We start from the raw sequence: 15,786 nt of genomic DNA, 5'->3' as shown, positions 1-15,786 counted from the left end.
CCTTTCCTGAATACCATCTGAACCTGTTCCGGACCGGGACCTGGGAGGCACCAAGGAACACCGGGAGTCTGCATTTTGTGATCTGCAGCAGTCATCCCCAGCGCTAGAGACCGATGACTGGCTGACCACTCACAGGAAAGACTTTCTGAGTTTGTCATCATCTCAGAGTGGTGAAACAGTTTTTGTCAACTGGGGCTGTTCTTTTTTTCTTTCCTTGTGTTAGGTAGTATTTTGTTTGTTAAATAAACAGGTTTATTCCACTTTTCTCTGAGGAAATTCTTCCTGAACCCGGTGGAGGGGGGAAGAATCGTGAGGGTTTGTTTTCTGGGGGCTCCTTCCAGAAGTTTTCCCCAAATTTGCCCTAAACCAGGACACGTGGAAAAAACATCAGGATGACGCGGAAAACTAACAAAAGCAGGCAGAAAAGCATGGAAATGAAAGGAAAAAAACACTGGAATGAGGCAGAAAAGCACCGGGATGAGGCGGAAAACCCCCGGATTTCAGTAAGGAGACGGTAGACCTTTTCCGTGATGGTGGCTCCGAGCTTTTCCCGCATCTGATGTTCTCCCAAATCACAACAAGAAGTAGTCCATGGCTTTGCAGCCTACAGGAGCACAAGTCCAGTCAAGGTCAGTTCTCCAAGAATTTGCGAGCAGCTGGGAAATCTCCGCAGTGGCTGCCGACAAAAGCTCCCGATCAATGACAAAATTACTAACGAATCCCGGCAGCGCTCTCTTGCAACAGTCCTTGGGGACAGGATACACGACCACGTGGAGATCCGGCAGCTCCAAGGTTTTCTGGAGCAGATCCTTGAGTGCGGCCATGGACAGGGGATTGATGCGGAGTCCCAGGAAGCGCAGGCGGGAGCAGCGCAGGAGCGTTGGGAGCAGCGCGTTCAGGTGGGAGTCGTCCACGTGGCAATCTGTGAGATCCAGGTACAGCAGCGAGGCCGAGGTTTTCTCCAGAAGCAGCTGGAGCGGCTCCAGGAGGCCTTGGGAGATGTCGTGGCCGCTCAGATCCAACCTTTTGAGTGCTGGAGCGTGGATGCTTTGGGAGAGGAAGGCGAGGTCAGCAGAAAGGAGGTAGCAGAAGGGCAACTCCAAGCTTTCCAATGGAGCCTGGAGGTCACTGGTAGGAAGGAAAAGGGAAGAGGTGAGGCCCAAATGAAGACTGGTGAGAGCTGGGAATGTTGGAACTCCTGGGGGAAAAATGGGTAATGAGACCTGGGATTGCATCTGTGGAGTCACGACATTGTGGGATGGGTGAAGGAGCTCCAAGAACATCGAGTTCAACCCCTGAGAATCCTGGGGTTTTGGAATCATGGAATCATGGAATAATGGAATTCCTGAGATTGTGCAAAATCTCTGAGACCATAACGTTCAGACTTTGAGTATCCTGGGATTATGGAGCCAGGGAACAATGGAATTCTTGAGTTAGAGGGTCTTAGAATCATAGAGGTTTGGAATTATTTGGGATCATTGGATACTGGGATAAGGGAGTCATGGAATTATGGGATCATGGAGTTACAGGGTCATGGAACAATTAAAGTTGGAAAAGGCTTCAGAATCATCAAGTCCAACCTTTGGGAATACTGGAATGAAGGAAATATAGGATCATGGAATTATGGCATTCTGGACTCTTGGGATAATGACATTGTGGGACCTGGGATGACTAAGTTGGAAAAGATCTCAGGGACCATCGAGCCCAAACTTTGGGAATTCTAGAATCAGTGATTGGGATAATGGAATTATAGGATTATTGGGATAATGAAATCCTGGAATCATGAGATCACTAAGATTGGAGAAGATCTCCAAGATCCTGAAGTTCAGCCTTGGGAATCCTGGGATCACGGAATTTTGAGATCACGGAATTATGGGATGACAGAATCATTGAGTCATGAACTATTGGGGTAAGGGAATCACAAGATAATGGAAACAGTGAATTCCTGGAATCAAGGGAACTTTCAGGTTGGAAAAGACACTCTAGACCCATTAAATCCAAACTTCGGGAATCCTGCAAACACGGAATTTTGGGATCATGAGTTTATGGGATAATAGAAACGTTGAGTCATGAACTACTGGGATAACAGAATCATGGGATCACGAGAATATTGGCATAATGAAATTCTAGAATCATGGGATCACTAAGGATGGAAATGACCTCCAAGATACTGAAGTTCAGCTTTTGAGAGTCACAGAATTATAGAATCATGGAATTCTGTGATCATGGAATTACGGAACAATGGAGTAAAAATCTATTGGGATATCAGAATCATGGGAACATCGAGAAAATTAAATCCTGGAACCACGGGATCCCTCAGGTTGGAAAAGACCCCGAGATCCCTGAGCACTACACTTGGGAATCCCCCTGGAGTGCACGAAGGTTCTGCTCTGTGGGGAACTCACCAGAGGATCTGGTGCAGATTCCCAGAGAGGCGGGAAATTGCCAGGTTGAGCTCCCGGAGGCTGGGCAGCATTCCCAGCTGCTGGGCCACGCAGCGGATTGTCACTCCTGATTTCGGCGTCAGATGCCGCACGTCCAGCCAGTTGTCCTGCAGCTTGAGGCTGCGCAGCTCCGGGAAGCGCGAGAGGTGTGGCAGGATCACCGAGAGCCCGGTCAATCCGAAATAGTTGCAGCACAGATCCACCCTCCGCAGACAGGATGGATCCAGAGATTTCAACAAAGTCACAATCTCGGGTGCCGAAATGTTTTCTACTTGGAATTCACGGCACTTGAGGCGCAGCAGGCCGGCGGCTCCGATCTGGAGCGCATCGAGCAGCATCCTGTAGGACCATCTAATGACGGACAGGTCGGCATAGATGTCCACACCCGGACACTGCAGAGCTGCTGTGGCCATGTCAGCTCCAGAGCAGGCTTTGTCGTGCTTGGATCTGCACCTCTGGAATTCCTGCTGGTGCTTGAACACCTCCACGCAAGCCTCGGCCAAGTCCCTGGTGGAGCACCAGGTTTTCATCCCAATGGGAGTGTGGCAGGACTCAGAATCTGGGAGCATGGTCATGTCCAGCACGCGCAGGCTGAGAAAACAAGAATAACCCATCAGGAAAATCTTTGAGGAATGGTGGAGGAATTGAAGGCATTGGAAGTTGTGGCTATGCTGGAATTCCCAAAACTCACCTGGAATGGCTGCCGGGCTTTTCCAGCTCCCGGCAGAGCTGCGCCACCACAGCCTGGATGACGGCCTTGACAGATTTGAAGCAGGTATGACCCGGGAGCAACTCCCGGCACCCCACAAGCCGCTGCAAGTTTAGCACTGGGAAAGGCCAAGTGGCCACCAAATCCTGCAGAACCAGGGGTTTTCCATCCAGGAATGCCGCTTGGAAAAGGACGGGATAGAGATCGGCAGGAAGGGCAGGAAGAGGGCGCTGGGCAACGATGCGGCGGGCGCAGAGGAGAAGGAGAGAATCCATGGATTCTGGGGGGCTGTGGGAATTAGGTGAAATTGCAGGTATCCCTGAGACAGAGAAACTGAGAATCAAGAATTAAGCATCTACAAATGCTTTGACTAAAAGGGGGCTGACAAAACCGTATGTTTACTGTAATTTACACTGCTGACAAGAACAGAAGCACAGCAAGGCTCCAAGACGAGGTCAAGAGCTGAGTGCACAGACAGGATGCAAGGACAAAGGCACCACAGGATAAGGGGGTCCTCAGACCCCTGAAACCAGGAAAACTGGAATCAAAGTCCAGATTATGACCAAAGGACGAAAAAGACACCATGGGCAAGGAGGCAAGGTGAAAAGTTCATCTGAGAGGAAGACTATTTACTCCATCCCAAAGAACCTCAGATTAACACCAGAGTAACCAAAAAAGGAACTATGCGCAGCCATAATGAGGTGTGGGAGCTAATTTTACCATGAAGCAGAGACAGGCAATGAATGTGTATTAGGTGTATTGTGTAGTCCCAGTTTGTAGAGAATAAAAGGAGAGGCGCAGGTCACCAAAGGTGTGCATGGTTTGGAGGAGCTATCCCCCATGCACCTCAACACTGAATAAATACATACCTACTTTTATAAGTATTTTGTGGATTAGAGATTGTTTTTCCGAGCTTCCAGGATGAAGAAGCACCAGGGGAGAATTCCCAGAAAACTCCGAATCCAGGGATATCCCGAAGAAAAGGGAAGCTGTGGGAGATGGGCGGTGTTGTGAGGGTACCCCCAGCGCAGCTCCCTAAAAAGAGGGTCCAAGGGTACACTCGCCCCCCACCAGGGCCACCTCAAAATCGCCCAAAAATTCAAAATCCCTTCGAGAGTCTCGAAATTCCCACAGGGGTCCCAAAATTATCCCAAAGTCCCCTCAGGGATCCCCAAAACCGGCCCTGCCGCCCCCCCAACACGGCGCCCCGCACTCACCGCCCGCTCGCAGCCCCAACTCGCCCTCAGCCTGTACGGGAGCTTCACTTTCGTTTCTGGGCATTGTCGCAACCACTCAGTGCGCGAGACGCACTCTGGAGGAGAATTAATTCGGTTTTACAGCTGTCTGTCATTGTTTTATTTCATTCTCATTGCATCAACAAAATCGGGAGGAAGCTCTTTAACATTCCGCCTTTCCAGTGGTTGTTCTCGCTGTCAATCACAAATCCCTGCTTTGCTATTGGCTAGCGCTTGGCCGGAGGCGGAGGTTCGGTCTGAGACGATTCTCGGGTCCCCACCGAGTCTCCCTGAATCCCGATCCCTCATCCCGATCCAAGATCTTCGATCCTGATCCCTGATCCCGATCCCGCTCCCGGTACCCGCGGCCACGGAGCGGCAGCAGGAGCTGAAGGTGCTGCTGAAGCGCTGGGAAGCGGAATTCCTGCGGGAACGGCGGCCGAAACCCAGCCAGGGGCTCCTGAGGGGCCGCGACGGGGATTTGTGAGGGGGGAAATCCTTGAGGGGAATCCCTGGAATTGGGGTGGCTGGTTTGGGGGATCCGCTCGGTGGTTTTGGGGTGCTGGGGGGTCATTGGGGTGGTTAAAGTGGTCCTGTGATGGGGGGATATTTTTTAGGGAAGTCGTGGGGATTTTCGGGGTGACCTTGAGGTCGTTTTGGCTTCTGAGGAGGTCCTTGGCTTGGTTTAGGGAATCCCTGTAATGTGGACGGGCTTGGACTTGCGGGGTCCTGGGGCTTTTTAGGGTGTCCTTGAAGTGGTTGAGGAGGTCCTGGATGTTGTTTTGGGTTGCTGGGAGGGGTTTTGGGGGATTTCTGGATCTCTGCCATTTGGAGGATTGGTTTAGAGGGGTCCTGAGGCTATTGGGGTGTCCTTGAGAGTGGTTCTTGTAGTGCTGGAGAGGTCATTAAGGGTGGGTTAGAGGGGGAACTGGAATGGGGGAAGCTGGTTTAGGAGGTTCTGGTTGCTCTGGGGTGTCCCTAGGCTGTTTTCGGGGTGTTTGGGTTGGTTTTGGGAGTCCCTGGAGTCAGGGAGGTTTCTTTTTGTGGGGTCCTGGGGATTTTTGGTGTGTCCCTGGAGTGGGCAAGTGCAATATTTGGGGGTTCCTGAGGTGTTTGAGGGGGTCTGAGAGAGTCTTTGGGATGGTTTGCGAATCCCTGGAATTAGAAGGATTAGTTTAAGGGGGTCCTGGGGCTTTTTGGGATGTCCATGTGGTGGTTCAGGGGCTTCTTGAGGTCTTTTTAGGGTGCTGGCAATGGAGGTTTTGGAGTGGTGTAGGGGGTTCCTGGGTTTTTTAGGGTGGTCTTGGAGTGGTTCAGGGAGTCCCTGGAATTGTAGGGAGTTTGTTTATGTGTGGAGGGGGGACAGGGTTTTATTGGAGTGTCCTTGGGCTGGTTTTGGGTTGTTTGGGTTGGTTTTGAGAGTCCCTGAAATGATGCAGGTTTCGTTTAAGGGGTTTCTCTGCATTCTTCAGGTGTCCCGGGAGAGGGAAGGGACATTTTTGGGTCTTCCTGAGGTGTTTTCAGGGGTCTGAGAGAGTCTTTGGGATTGTTAGGGGATCCCTGGAATGAGTGGGATTGCTTTAGGGGGGTCCTGAAGATTTTTGGTGTGTTCTTGGGCGTTGTGGTTTGTCCTTGAGGTGTTTTGGCACACAGGGGGGTGCCTTTGAGGTGATTTGGGGATGCTTGCAATGGTGGGGATTGATTTAGAGTGATAGTGGGTGTTATTGGGGAATCCTTAAGAGTGGTTTTGGGGTACTGGGGGTTCTCTTTGGGATGCATTTGAGAGTCCCTGGAATAAGGCAGCTTTGTTTTAAGGGGGTGTTGGGCTTTCTTGGGTGCCTCTGGAATGGGGATGGGAAAATTTGGGGCTTCCTTGGGTGTTTGAGAGGATCTGAGAGAGTCTTTTGGGTGCTTTAGGGGTCCCTGGAATGTTTTGGATGGGTTTAAGGGGGTCCTGGGGCCCTTTGAGATGTACTTGGGGTGGCTGAGGGGGTCCTTGAGGTGGTTTTAGGAGTCCCTAAGTGGAATGGAGTAGGTTTGTTTTATGTGGGTCTGGGATTATTTGGGATGTCCTTTGGCGACCCAGAGCAGGCAAACAGGGCCGTGGCTCGGCAGTTTTTGCGCGGCAGTTGGCGCAGGCAGGGCGAGCAGGCAGGGCTGCAGGTTTGCACACGAGGGAGGTTTGCTGTGTGTTGTTTGCTGTGTTTCTATTGGCTGATTTGGGGATTCTGTTAGGAATGGTTTTTACACCATCAAAAAATGGAGTTGGGTAGTTGGCTGAGTAAGGGAGTCAACGCTACTTCCATTGAAATTAGTGACAGGATGACAGATGTCAGATATGAAATATTACAGAGCAGAGCTGCCATCGATTTTCTTTTACTGGCACATGGGCATGGTTGTGAGGATTTTGAAAGACTGTCTTGTATCAGCTTGTCTGACATCTCTGTGTCCATCCACAATCAACTTCAAAAAGCAATTAAAACAAATCCAATTAAAATAAACGATGGATCGTGGTTAGATGAGTTGTTTGAAGGATTAAGTTTTTCACCTTGGCTAAAGGAGCTTTGCAAAATAGGTTTATATACATGGATTGTTATAGTGACAATGTTAGTGATAGTGCCTTGTGCAAGTCACCGTGCACGGCAAATAATTAGCAAGACCATCCAAGAAGATTTTTCTTTTCAAAAAAGAGAGGGAAATGTGGGAAATGGATTTGTAGAGAGTTCTCAGGGCCTGCCAGAATGCTTACACTGTGTACATGTGTGTGCAAACTTGGAGATAAGAAATGCTGACCTAGAAATACTATGGAATAGGACAGATGTTTTAGAGACAGAAATGGAGATAGAAAAAAGTTTGAAAGGATGCCCTTGCAAGTCAGACTAGGTACACTGGAGAAATAGAAATATGAAAGATGCATTGTCATGAAACCCACCAGGGGTGATTTCAGATGATTGGATTTAAGGCATCTGACAGCAGGATGTGACAGAAGCTGATAGGCCAAGAAAGGCTTCTCATGAATTGTAATTAGGAAAGAGTTGGTTTCTGATTGCAGTGGTGCGAATGATAACATCTATCATGTGGCTGGACAGTGCCCAGGCAGAAAGAAACCTGGGGGCACTGATGGACAGCAGCTGGACATGAGCCAGCAGTGTGCCCTGGTGACCAAGAAGGCCAATGGCCCCTGGCCTGGATCAGGAATGGTGTGGCCAGCAGGAGCAGGGAGGTCATTCTTCCCCTGGACTCAGCACTGGTGAGGCCACACCTTGAGTGCTGTGTCCAGTTCTGGCCCCTCAGTTTAGGAAGGACGTTGAGACGCTCGAGCGCGTCCAGAGGAGGCAACGAGGCTGGTGAGGGGCTTGGAACACAAACCCTGTGAGGAATGGCTGAGGGAGCTGGGGTTGTTGAGCCTGGAGAAAAGGAGACTCAGGGGTGACCTTCTCACTCTCTACAGCTCCCTGAAAGGTGGCTGTGGTCAGGTAGGGTTGGTCTCTTTCTCCAGGCAGCAACTGACAGAACCAGAGGACACAGCCTCAAGCTGTGTCAAGGGAATATTAGGTTGGATATTAGGAAAAATGCTTTTCATTGAGTGAGTGATCAAGTACTGGAATTGTCTGTCCGAGGAGGTGGTGGAGTCACCATTCCTGGATGTGTTTAAAAAAAGACTGGATGTGGCACTCGGTGCTGTGGTTTAGTTGAGGTGTTAGGGCAGGGGTTGGACTCGATGATCTTATAATGCAATGATTCTGTTAATTCTGTGAAAACTCCCTCAAATCCCAAAAAGCCCCAAATCGCAAAAAAAACCCAAATGCCCAGAAAACATCTAATCCCCCAGAAAACCCAAAATCCTCCCCAAAATCTCAACGTCCTATATTCCACCCACAAAATGCCCCAAACCGTAAAAAATCCAAAGCCCAAAGACCTCCTAATTCCAAAAAGTACAACTCTCAAAACCCCCAAAACATTCCCCAAAACTTCCTAATGCAAAAAATCCCCCAAAAAACCGCAAATCCTCCATAATCCCCAAATCCCTAATTCCAGAACTTTTTTCCCTTCCAGGCTGAAATCGAGCAGGCTCCGCAGGATACCCACAGTGAGTTTGGGGCAGAATTTGGGGATAATAAAGCTTTAAAACCCCTAAAACAAAGACAAAGCTATCAATCCCCCCCTGACCTGTCCATGGTGATCCATATAATAAAAATACTCGCGGGTTCCAGGCTCGGCCGCTGTCCCTGCAGGTACCGGGGCCCCGGGCGCGCGCAGAGCCGCAGCAGCGCCCCCACCCTCATCGCGACAGCCACTGACGACCGCCGACACGGCCGGGCCACCTCCCTGTCGCGACAGTGACAGCGACAGCAGCGCCATCGGCGTCACCCGGATGTGGGCACCTGGGGGACTGGAATGTGTGTGCACCTCGGGTGGTGCGGAGGTGAAAAGGTTCTGGGGGAAAGTGGAAGTGGAAGGAGAGGGGCTGGGGGAGGAGACTTGCTGCTATAGGGGCACCTATAGATCTCCAGACCCTATAGAACCCCCCAGACCTCCCTACAGACCCCCAGAGCATCTGTATAAAGTCTCAGAGCCCTACAGAGCTTCAATGACCCCATAAAAATCCCCGATGGGCAGCTCTTGGTGCTGTGTGCCCTCATAGATCCCCTTCAGATGCTCCCCCACCAGCTCCGTTTCCCGCCATTTTCCCCTCTAGGCCCCCAGGGCCCCACAGGCACCGGGAGAAGCAGCGGGATGAAGGAAAAAGCTGGAAAATTAGTAGGAAAATATCAGGATGAGGGAATAGTCTCTGGGATGAAGTACAAAAACATCTAGATTGGGGTGGAAGAATTGCAGGATTAGGGACAAGTAGCAGGAAGAGTGGAAAAATGTCAAATGAGGAGGGAAAAAACAAAACTGAGGTGGGAGAATATCTGGAAGATGGGGAAAACACCAAAGTGAGCTGGAAACTATCGAAGTGAAAATGAAAAAAAAAGAAACGAGGTGGAAAACCACGAAAGATGAGGCAAAAAAACATCAGAATAAGGCCCAAAATACTAAAATTCAGGGGAACTGGGATGAAGTGGTAAAACAGCAAAAAGACAGGGAAAACCACCAGGATGAGTGGAAAGACCACTGAAATGAGGTTAAACACCAGAAAAATGCAGCAGAAAAGCACCAGGACTGGCCAGAAAATCACTGGGATGAGGGGGAAAATATTGGGATTAGGCAAAAATCAAAACCCAAAATGAGGTCGAAAACAACTGGAATGAGGATGAAAACGCCAGAATGAGGGAGAAAATAATGGCATGAGGAGGGAAAAATCCCAAAATAAGGTGGAAAACAGAAAAATTAGGTGGAAAAAGACTGGGATGAGGAGGGAAAACAGTGAGATGAGAAGGAAGAACACTGGGATGAGGAGAAAAAACATTGGGAAAAGGTGAAAAACGTGCCAAACTCAGGTGGAAAAACAGCAGTCAAAAGTGAAAAAACTCCAGAGTGAGGTGGCCAACTACCAGGATTAGGTGGGAAAACTCCAAAATGAGGTGGAAACGAAGGAAATCATTGAGGATTCATGGATCGAGATATGGATTGGAAAAATTCCTCAGCAAATCCCGTCCAGACACAACAGACTCAGGATCTGGGATAGGGTGAGTTTCTTTCCAACAGGATTAGAGCAGGATAACAAGATACCAAATGCAATTTTCCCTCCCCCAATTCACTCTTTCCCGGCTTTCCCTTAATCTCTCCAGCAGGGATGAGGCAGAAAAATACCAGGTTGGGCTGAAAAATAATGACATGGGTGGAAAAATACTGGGATGAAGTGGAAAATATTGGGATGAGAGGAAAACCATTCGGGATGGGGAGGAAAAACCTCAAAACGTGGTAGAAAAGCTACAAAACCTGGCAAAAATTTTGGGATGGGGCAGAAAAACATCAGGATGAGGTGGAAACTAACAAAACCAGGCAGTGTGGTGACTGAGACTGATAGCCCTTGTAGATTCAATTAGCAAATGCAGTTTGATAACCAATATGTCTTGGCAAGAGCTAACAGAGCTTTGAAGATTACAAGAAGATCAGATCAAGACTGGCGACAGGATTTAACTAAATAGAAATGTAAAGAAATGCAAAGTTTATCTGTGTGAAGTTTACCCAATAAACAAAGTGCAAAATGACTGGCTTTTCTGAAAATGATATATGTGCATATGTAGCTCACAGTAAAATTTGGATTCTGATCACGAGTCAGTAGTCTCCATGTCTCTCTCAATCATCAGTAGAAAAGCACCAAAATGAAAGGAAAAATCCACTGGAATGAGGCACCAGGATGAGGAGGAAAACAGGCAGATTTCGGGAAAGAGGCGGCAGCGATTTTTTACAATGGAGGCTCCGAGCTTTTCCCACCTCCAAGGTTTTCCTAAATCACAAGGAGAAGTAGTCTGGTGCTTCATGGCTGTCAGGATTGTCAGTCCAGATGAGGTCGGCTCTCCCAGAATCCGCCAGCAGCTGGGAAATCTCCACCTCAGCTGCCGACAAAAGGTTCTCATCCAGAGACTCATGAAAGTGACCACAATCGAATTCTGACGGGTCGTCCGTGTGGCAATCCAAGGGGATGGGATACATGACCAGGTGGAGATGCAGCAGCTCCAAGGTTTTCTGGAGCAGATCCTTGATTGCAGCCTTGGACAGGGGATTGTGGTAGAGTCCCAGGAAGCGCAGGTGGGAGCAGCGCAGGAGCGTCGGGAGCAGCGCGGCCAGGTGGGAGTCGGCCACGTGGCAATCTGTGAGATCCAGGTGCAGCAGCGAGACCGAGGTTTCCTCCAGGAGCAGCCGGAGTGGCTCCAGGAGACCTTGGGAGATGTAGTTGCCACTCAGATCCAACCTTTTGAGGGCCGGAGGGTGGATGCTCTGGGAGAGGAAGACGAGGTCAGCGGGAACGAGGGAGCAGTAGCTCAAATCCAAGCTTTCCAATGGAGTCTGGAGGTCACTGGCAGGAGGGAAAATGGAGAGGTGAGACCCAAAGGAGGATTGGTGGGAACTGGAAATGTCAGGATTCCTGGGGGAAACATGGGGAATGAGAGCTGGGATTGGATCCCTGGAATTGTGGGATTGTGGGATAGGTGAGGTTGGGAAAGAGCTCCACGATCATCAAGTTCAACCCTTGAAAACCCTGAGATTTTGATTTGATGGGGTCATGGAATCATGGAATAATGGCATCACTGAGGTTGGGCAACATTTCCAAGTTTAAGCTTTGAGAATCCTGGGATTATGGGATCATAGAGCCAGGGACTTTTTGAATTGTGGAGTTGTGGGGTCTTAGGATCACAGAATTATGGAACTTTGGGATTACGGAGTTATCGGGTCACAGAGCGATCAAAGTTGGAAGAGGCTTCAGGATCATCAATTCCAACCATTGGGAATCCTTTAATCAAGGAATTATGGGATCATGGAAACATGGACTCCTGGACTGTTGGCATAATAGGATCATGAATACCAGGGATCACTTAGGTTGGAAAAGATCTCAGGGACCATCGAGCCCAGATTTGGGGTATTCCGGAATTAAGGATTGGATCATGGAATCACGGGACTATTGGGATAATGAAATCCTGGAATCATGGGGTCACTAAGATTGGAGATGATCTCAAAGAACCTGAAGTTCTGCCTTTGGGAATTCTGGAATTGCAACATTTTGGGATCATGGAATTATGGAATGATGGAATCACTGATTCAGGCCTTATTGCGATATCACAGGATCATGGGAACATTGGGCTAATGAATTCCTGGAATCAATGGATCCTTCAAGCTGGAAAAGATCCTCAAAATCCATTGAATCCTAAATTGGGGAATCCTGGAAACACGGAATTTTGGGATCATGAGTTTATGGGATAATGGAAACCTTGAGTCATGAATTACTGGAATCATGGGATCATGGGAATATTGGAATAACGAAATCCTGGAATCATGAGATCACTAAGGTCTGAAAAGACCTCCCAGATCCTGAAGTTCAGCTTTTCAGAATCCTGAAATCACAGAATTCTGTCATCATGGAATTTTGGGACAATGGAGTCACAAACGTTTGGGATAACGGAATCATGGGAACATCGGGATAATTAAAACTTGGAACCACAAGATTTCTCAGCTTGGAAAAGACCCCCAAGATCCCTGTGCCCAAACTATGGGAATTCCCCTGGAGTGTGAGAAAGCCCCGCTCCATGGAGAACTCACCAGAGGATCTGGCTCAGATTCCCAGAGAGCTGGGTGCCTGTCAGATTGAGCTCCAGGAGGCTGGACAGCAATCCCAGTTGCCTGCCCACGTCGCGGATACCACTGGCTGATTCTGGTGTCTGGATCTGCACACAGTTGTCGATGTCCCGCAGCTTCAGGCTGCGCAGCTCCGGGAAGCGCGAGAGGTGCGGCAGGATCTCCAAGAGATTAGGAAATCCAATAAAGATGCTGAACAGACCCACCCTCCGCAGACAGGATGGATCTAGAGATTCCAACAAAGTCACGATCTTGGATGCTGAAATATTGTCTGAATGGAATTCGCGGAACGTGAGGCGCAGAGGGCCAGCGGCTCTGGTCTGGAGTGCGTCGTACAGGATCTCGTAGCACTTTTCGCTGACATGAAGGTCGATGAGCACGTCCACGCTGGGGGGCTGCAGTGCTGCCACAGCCGCGGTGGCTCCAGAGCATCTGATGTGCCGCTCGGGTTTGTGCCTCTGGAATTCCTGCTGGTGCTTGGACAGCTCCACACAAGCTGTGGCCAAAGCCTTGGTGCTGGAATAGAACCACCTCTCTTCTGGATCATCCGGAACTCCCGTCATGTCCAGCACACGCAGCCGGAACCTGCTGGAAAAAATTGAAGAAACCACCAAAATACCTGGAAATATGGGAGGTTCTGGCCATGCTGGAATTCCCAAAACCCACCTGGATTGGCGGCCGGGCTCTTCCAGCTCCTGCCGGAGCTGCTCTACCACAGCCTGGATGACGGCCTTGATGCAGTCTTTGTAGGGATGATCCCCGGGCAGCTCCAGGTTCCCCACAAGCCGCTGGAAGTGGAGCTCTGGGAAAGGCCAAGTGGCCACCAAATCCTGCAGGACCAGGGCTCTTCCAGCCAGGAATGCCGCTTGGAAAACAGCATGATAGAGATGGGGGGGAAGGACAGGAAGAGGGCGGTTGTCGATGACACGGTGGGTGCAGAGGGAAACAAGGGAATCCATGGATTCTGGAGGCCTGTAAGAATTAGCTGAAATGGGGGCTTGCCCTGAGACAGAGAAACTGAGAAGTAAGAATCAAGCATCAAGAAATGCTTTGACTAAAAGGGGGCAGACAGAACTGTGTGTTTACTAAAATTTACAGTGCTGACAAGAACAGAAGCACAGCAAGGCCACAAGGTGAGGTCAAGAGCTGGAGTGCACAGACAGGATGCAAGGACAAAGGCACAACAGGATAAGGGAGTCCTCAGACCCCTGAAACCAGGAAAACTGGAATCAAAGTCCAGATGATTACCAATGGATGAAAAAGAGAGCATAGGCAAGGAGGCAAAGTGAAAAGTTCATGTGAGAAGAACAGTATTTATTTCATTTCCAAGACTCTCAGATGAAAACCAGAGTAACTGAAAAGGAACATTGTGGAGCCAGAAAGAGGCGTGGAGAAAATTTTAATATGAAGCAGAGGCAGGCAAAGAATGGTTATTAGGTGTATTGTGTAGTTCCACATTGAGGAGAATAAAATGAGAGGCGCAGGTTGCCAAAAGTGTTCATGGTTTTGCAGGAGCTATCCCCCAAGCACCTCAGTGCTGAATTAAATACATACCTGCTCTTATAACTTCTTTTATGAGTTATAGAGAGTTTTTCTGCGCTTCCAGGCTGCGGAACCAACAGGGGAGAATTCCAGGGAAACTCTGAATCCAGGGATATCCCGAAGAAAAGAGAACCTGTGGGAGAAGGTGAGGGCAGGTTTCAGAGGGTACCCCCAGCGCAGCTCCCTAAAAAGTGGGTCCCGGAGTACCCCCACTCCTCCAGGGCCACCCGAAAAACCCCGAAGGATGCCAAATCCCTCCGAGAATTTCGAAATTCCCACTGGTATCCCCAAATTATCCCAAAGTCCCCTCAGGGATCCCCAAAACCGTCCCTGCCCCCCCCAACACGGCGCCCCGCACTCACCGCCCGCCCGCAGCCCGTACGGAAGCTTCGCTTTCGTTTCTGCACTTTGTCGCAACTAATTAGTGCGCGACTCACACTCTGCAGGCGAATTAATTAGACTTTTCAGCTGCATGCGGTAGTTTCATTGGCTCAACAGCGTTGTGGGAAGGCGCTTTGACTTCCGCCTTCCATTGGTTCTTTTCTCTGTCAATCAAAACCCTGCTTTCCTATTGGTTGGCGCCGGGCGGGGGCGAGAGTTTCGCTCTGAGGCGGCTCTGCGGTCCCCACTGAGTCTCCCTCCACGCCCATGCCGATCCCGATCCCTCATCGCTGATTACAATCCCTGAACCCCGATCCTGGTTCTAGCGGCCATGGAGCGGCAGCAGGAGCTGAAGGTGCTGCTGAAGCGCTGGGAAGCGGAATTCCTGCGGGAACGGCGGCGGAAAACAAGCCAGGTGCTCCTGAGGGGCCGAGGCGGGAATTTGTGAGGGGGGAAATCCGTGAAGTGAATCCTTGGAATTTGGGGCGGGGGCTGATTTGGGGGGTCACTGAGGTTGTTTCGGGGTGTTGGGCGGGTTTTGGTGTGGTTGGGAGTCCATGGAGTGTCACACGTTTGGTTTAGGGGGTCCTGGAGGAGTTTTGGGGTGTCCCTGGAATTTAGGGGGGCATATTTGGAGGTCCTTGGTGTGTTTTTGGGCGTCTGAGAGAGTCTTCGGGGTTATTCGTGGATACCTGAGATGAGTTGAAGTCTTTTAGGGGGGCATGCCTATGCCTCTTGGAGTGTTCTAGGGGGTTTTTGTGGGAAGTTCTTTAGGTGGCTTTGGGGTGATGGGAGGGGTGGCATGGTTTGGAGGACCCAGGAGTAGAGGAAGTTAATTTCAAGCTGTCCTGCATTTTTCGGGGTGTCCTATCGATAGCTTAAAGGTACCGGGGGGAGGTCTTTGGGGTTATTTTGGAAACTTACAATGTAGGGGACTGGTTTGGGGGCCTACAGGTGATTTTTGAGGCGTCCTGTGGAGTGATTTTTGGGTTTCTGGGGGTGTCTTTGGGGTAATTTTGGGGTCTGAGAGGGTCCTTGAGTTGGTGTTGGGAGACCGTAGAATCAGTGAGGTTTGTTTCAGAGGGGCCCTGGCACTTTTTGGGGTGTCCCACGGTGACCCAGAGCAGGCAAACAGGGCCGTGGCTCGGCAGTTTTTGCGCGGCAGTTGGCACAGGCCGGGCGAGCAGGCAGGGCTGCAGGTTTGCACACTAGTGAGGTTTGCTGTGTGCTGTTT

The 15,786-nt window shown here is 50.0% G+C and overlaps 2 protein-coding genes across 3 annotated transcripts; both read right to left on the bottom strand.

Annotated features, from left to right (window-relative positions):
• Positions 1–364: 364 nt before the first annotated feature.
• Positions 365–4,434, bottom strand: LOC130266290 (leucine-rich repeat-containing protein 14-like). 2 transcript variants are annotated; one of them, XM_056515602.1, is made up of 5 exons: positions 4,371–4,434; positions 4,023–4,142; positions 3,136–3,472; positions 2,406–3,035; positions 365–1,128 (listed from the first exon to the last, which is right to left on the bottom strand). In XM_056515602.1, the coding sequence occupies exons 1-5, from the start codon at positions 4,432–4,434 to the stop codon at positions 573–575; spliced, it is 1,707 nt and encodes a 568-aa protein (XP_056371577.1). In that variant the 3' UTR covers positions 365–572. The 2 variants fall into 2 exon arrangements, with proteins under 2 accessions (XP_056371577.1, XP_056371578.1); XM_056515603.1 differs by lacking the exon at positions 4,371–4,434 and having other exon boundaries at positions 3,136–3,441; positions 4,023–4,038.
• A 5,916-nt stretch (positions 4,435–10,350) lies between these two features.
• Positions 10,351–14,821, bottom strand: LOC130266286 (leucine-rich repeat-containing protein 14-like). The gene is made up of 5 exons (XM_056515596.1): positions 14,801–14,821; positions 14,184–14,329; positions 13,296–13,601; positions 12,594–13,217; positions 10,351–11,355 (listed from the first exon to the last, which is right to left on the bottom strand). The coding sequence occupies exons 1-5, from the start codon at positions 14,819–14,821 to the stop codon at positions 10,791–10,793; spliced, it is 1,662 nt and encodes a 553-aa protein (XP_056371571.1). The 3' UTR covers positions 10,351–10,790.
• Positions 14,822–15,786: the final 965 nt, after the last annotated feature.

The sequence above is a fragment of the Oenanthe melanoleuca genome, unplaced genomic scaffold (assembly GCF_029582105.1).
Source record: "Oenanthe melanoleuca isolate GR-GAL-2019-014 unplaced genomic scaffold, OMel1.0 S011, whole genome shotgun sequence".
NCBI classification, from domain to species: Eukaryota; Metazoa; Chordata; class Aves; order Passeriformes; family Muscicapidae; genus Oenanthe; species Oenanthe melanoleuca.
This window is presented reverse-complemented; position numbering and strand designations above follow the sequence as displayed.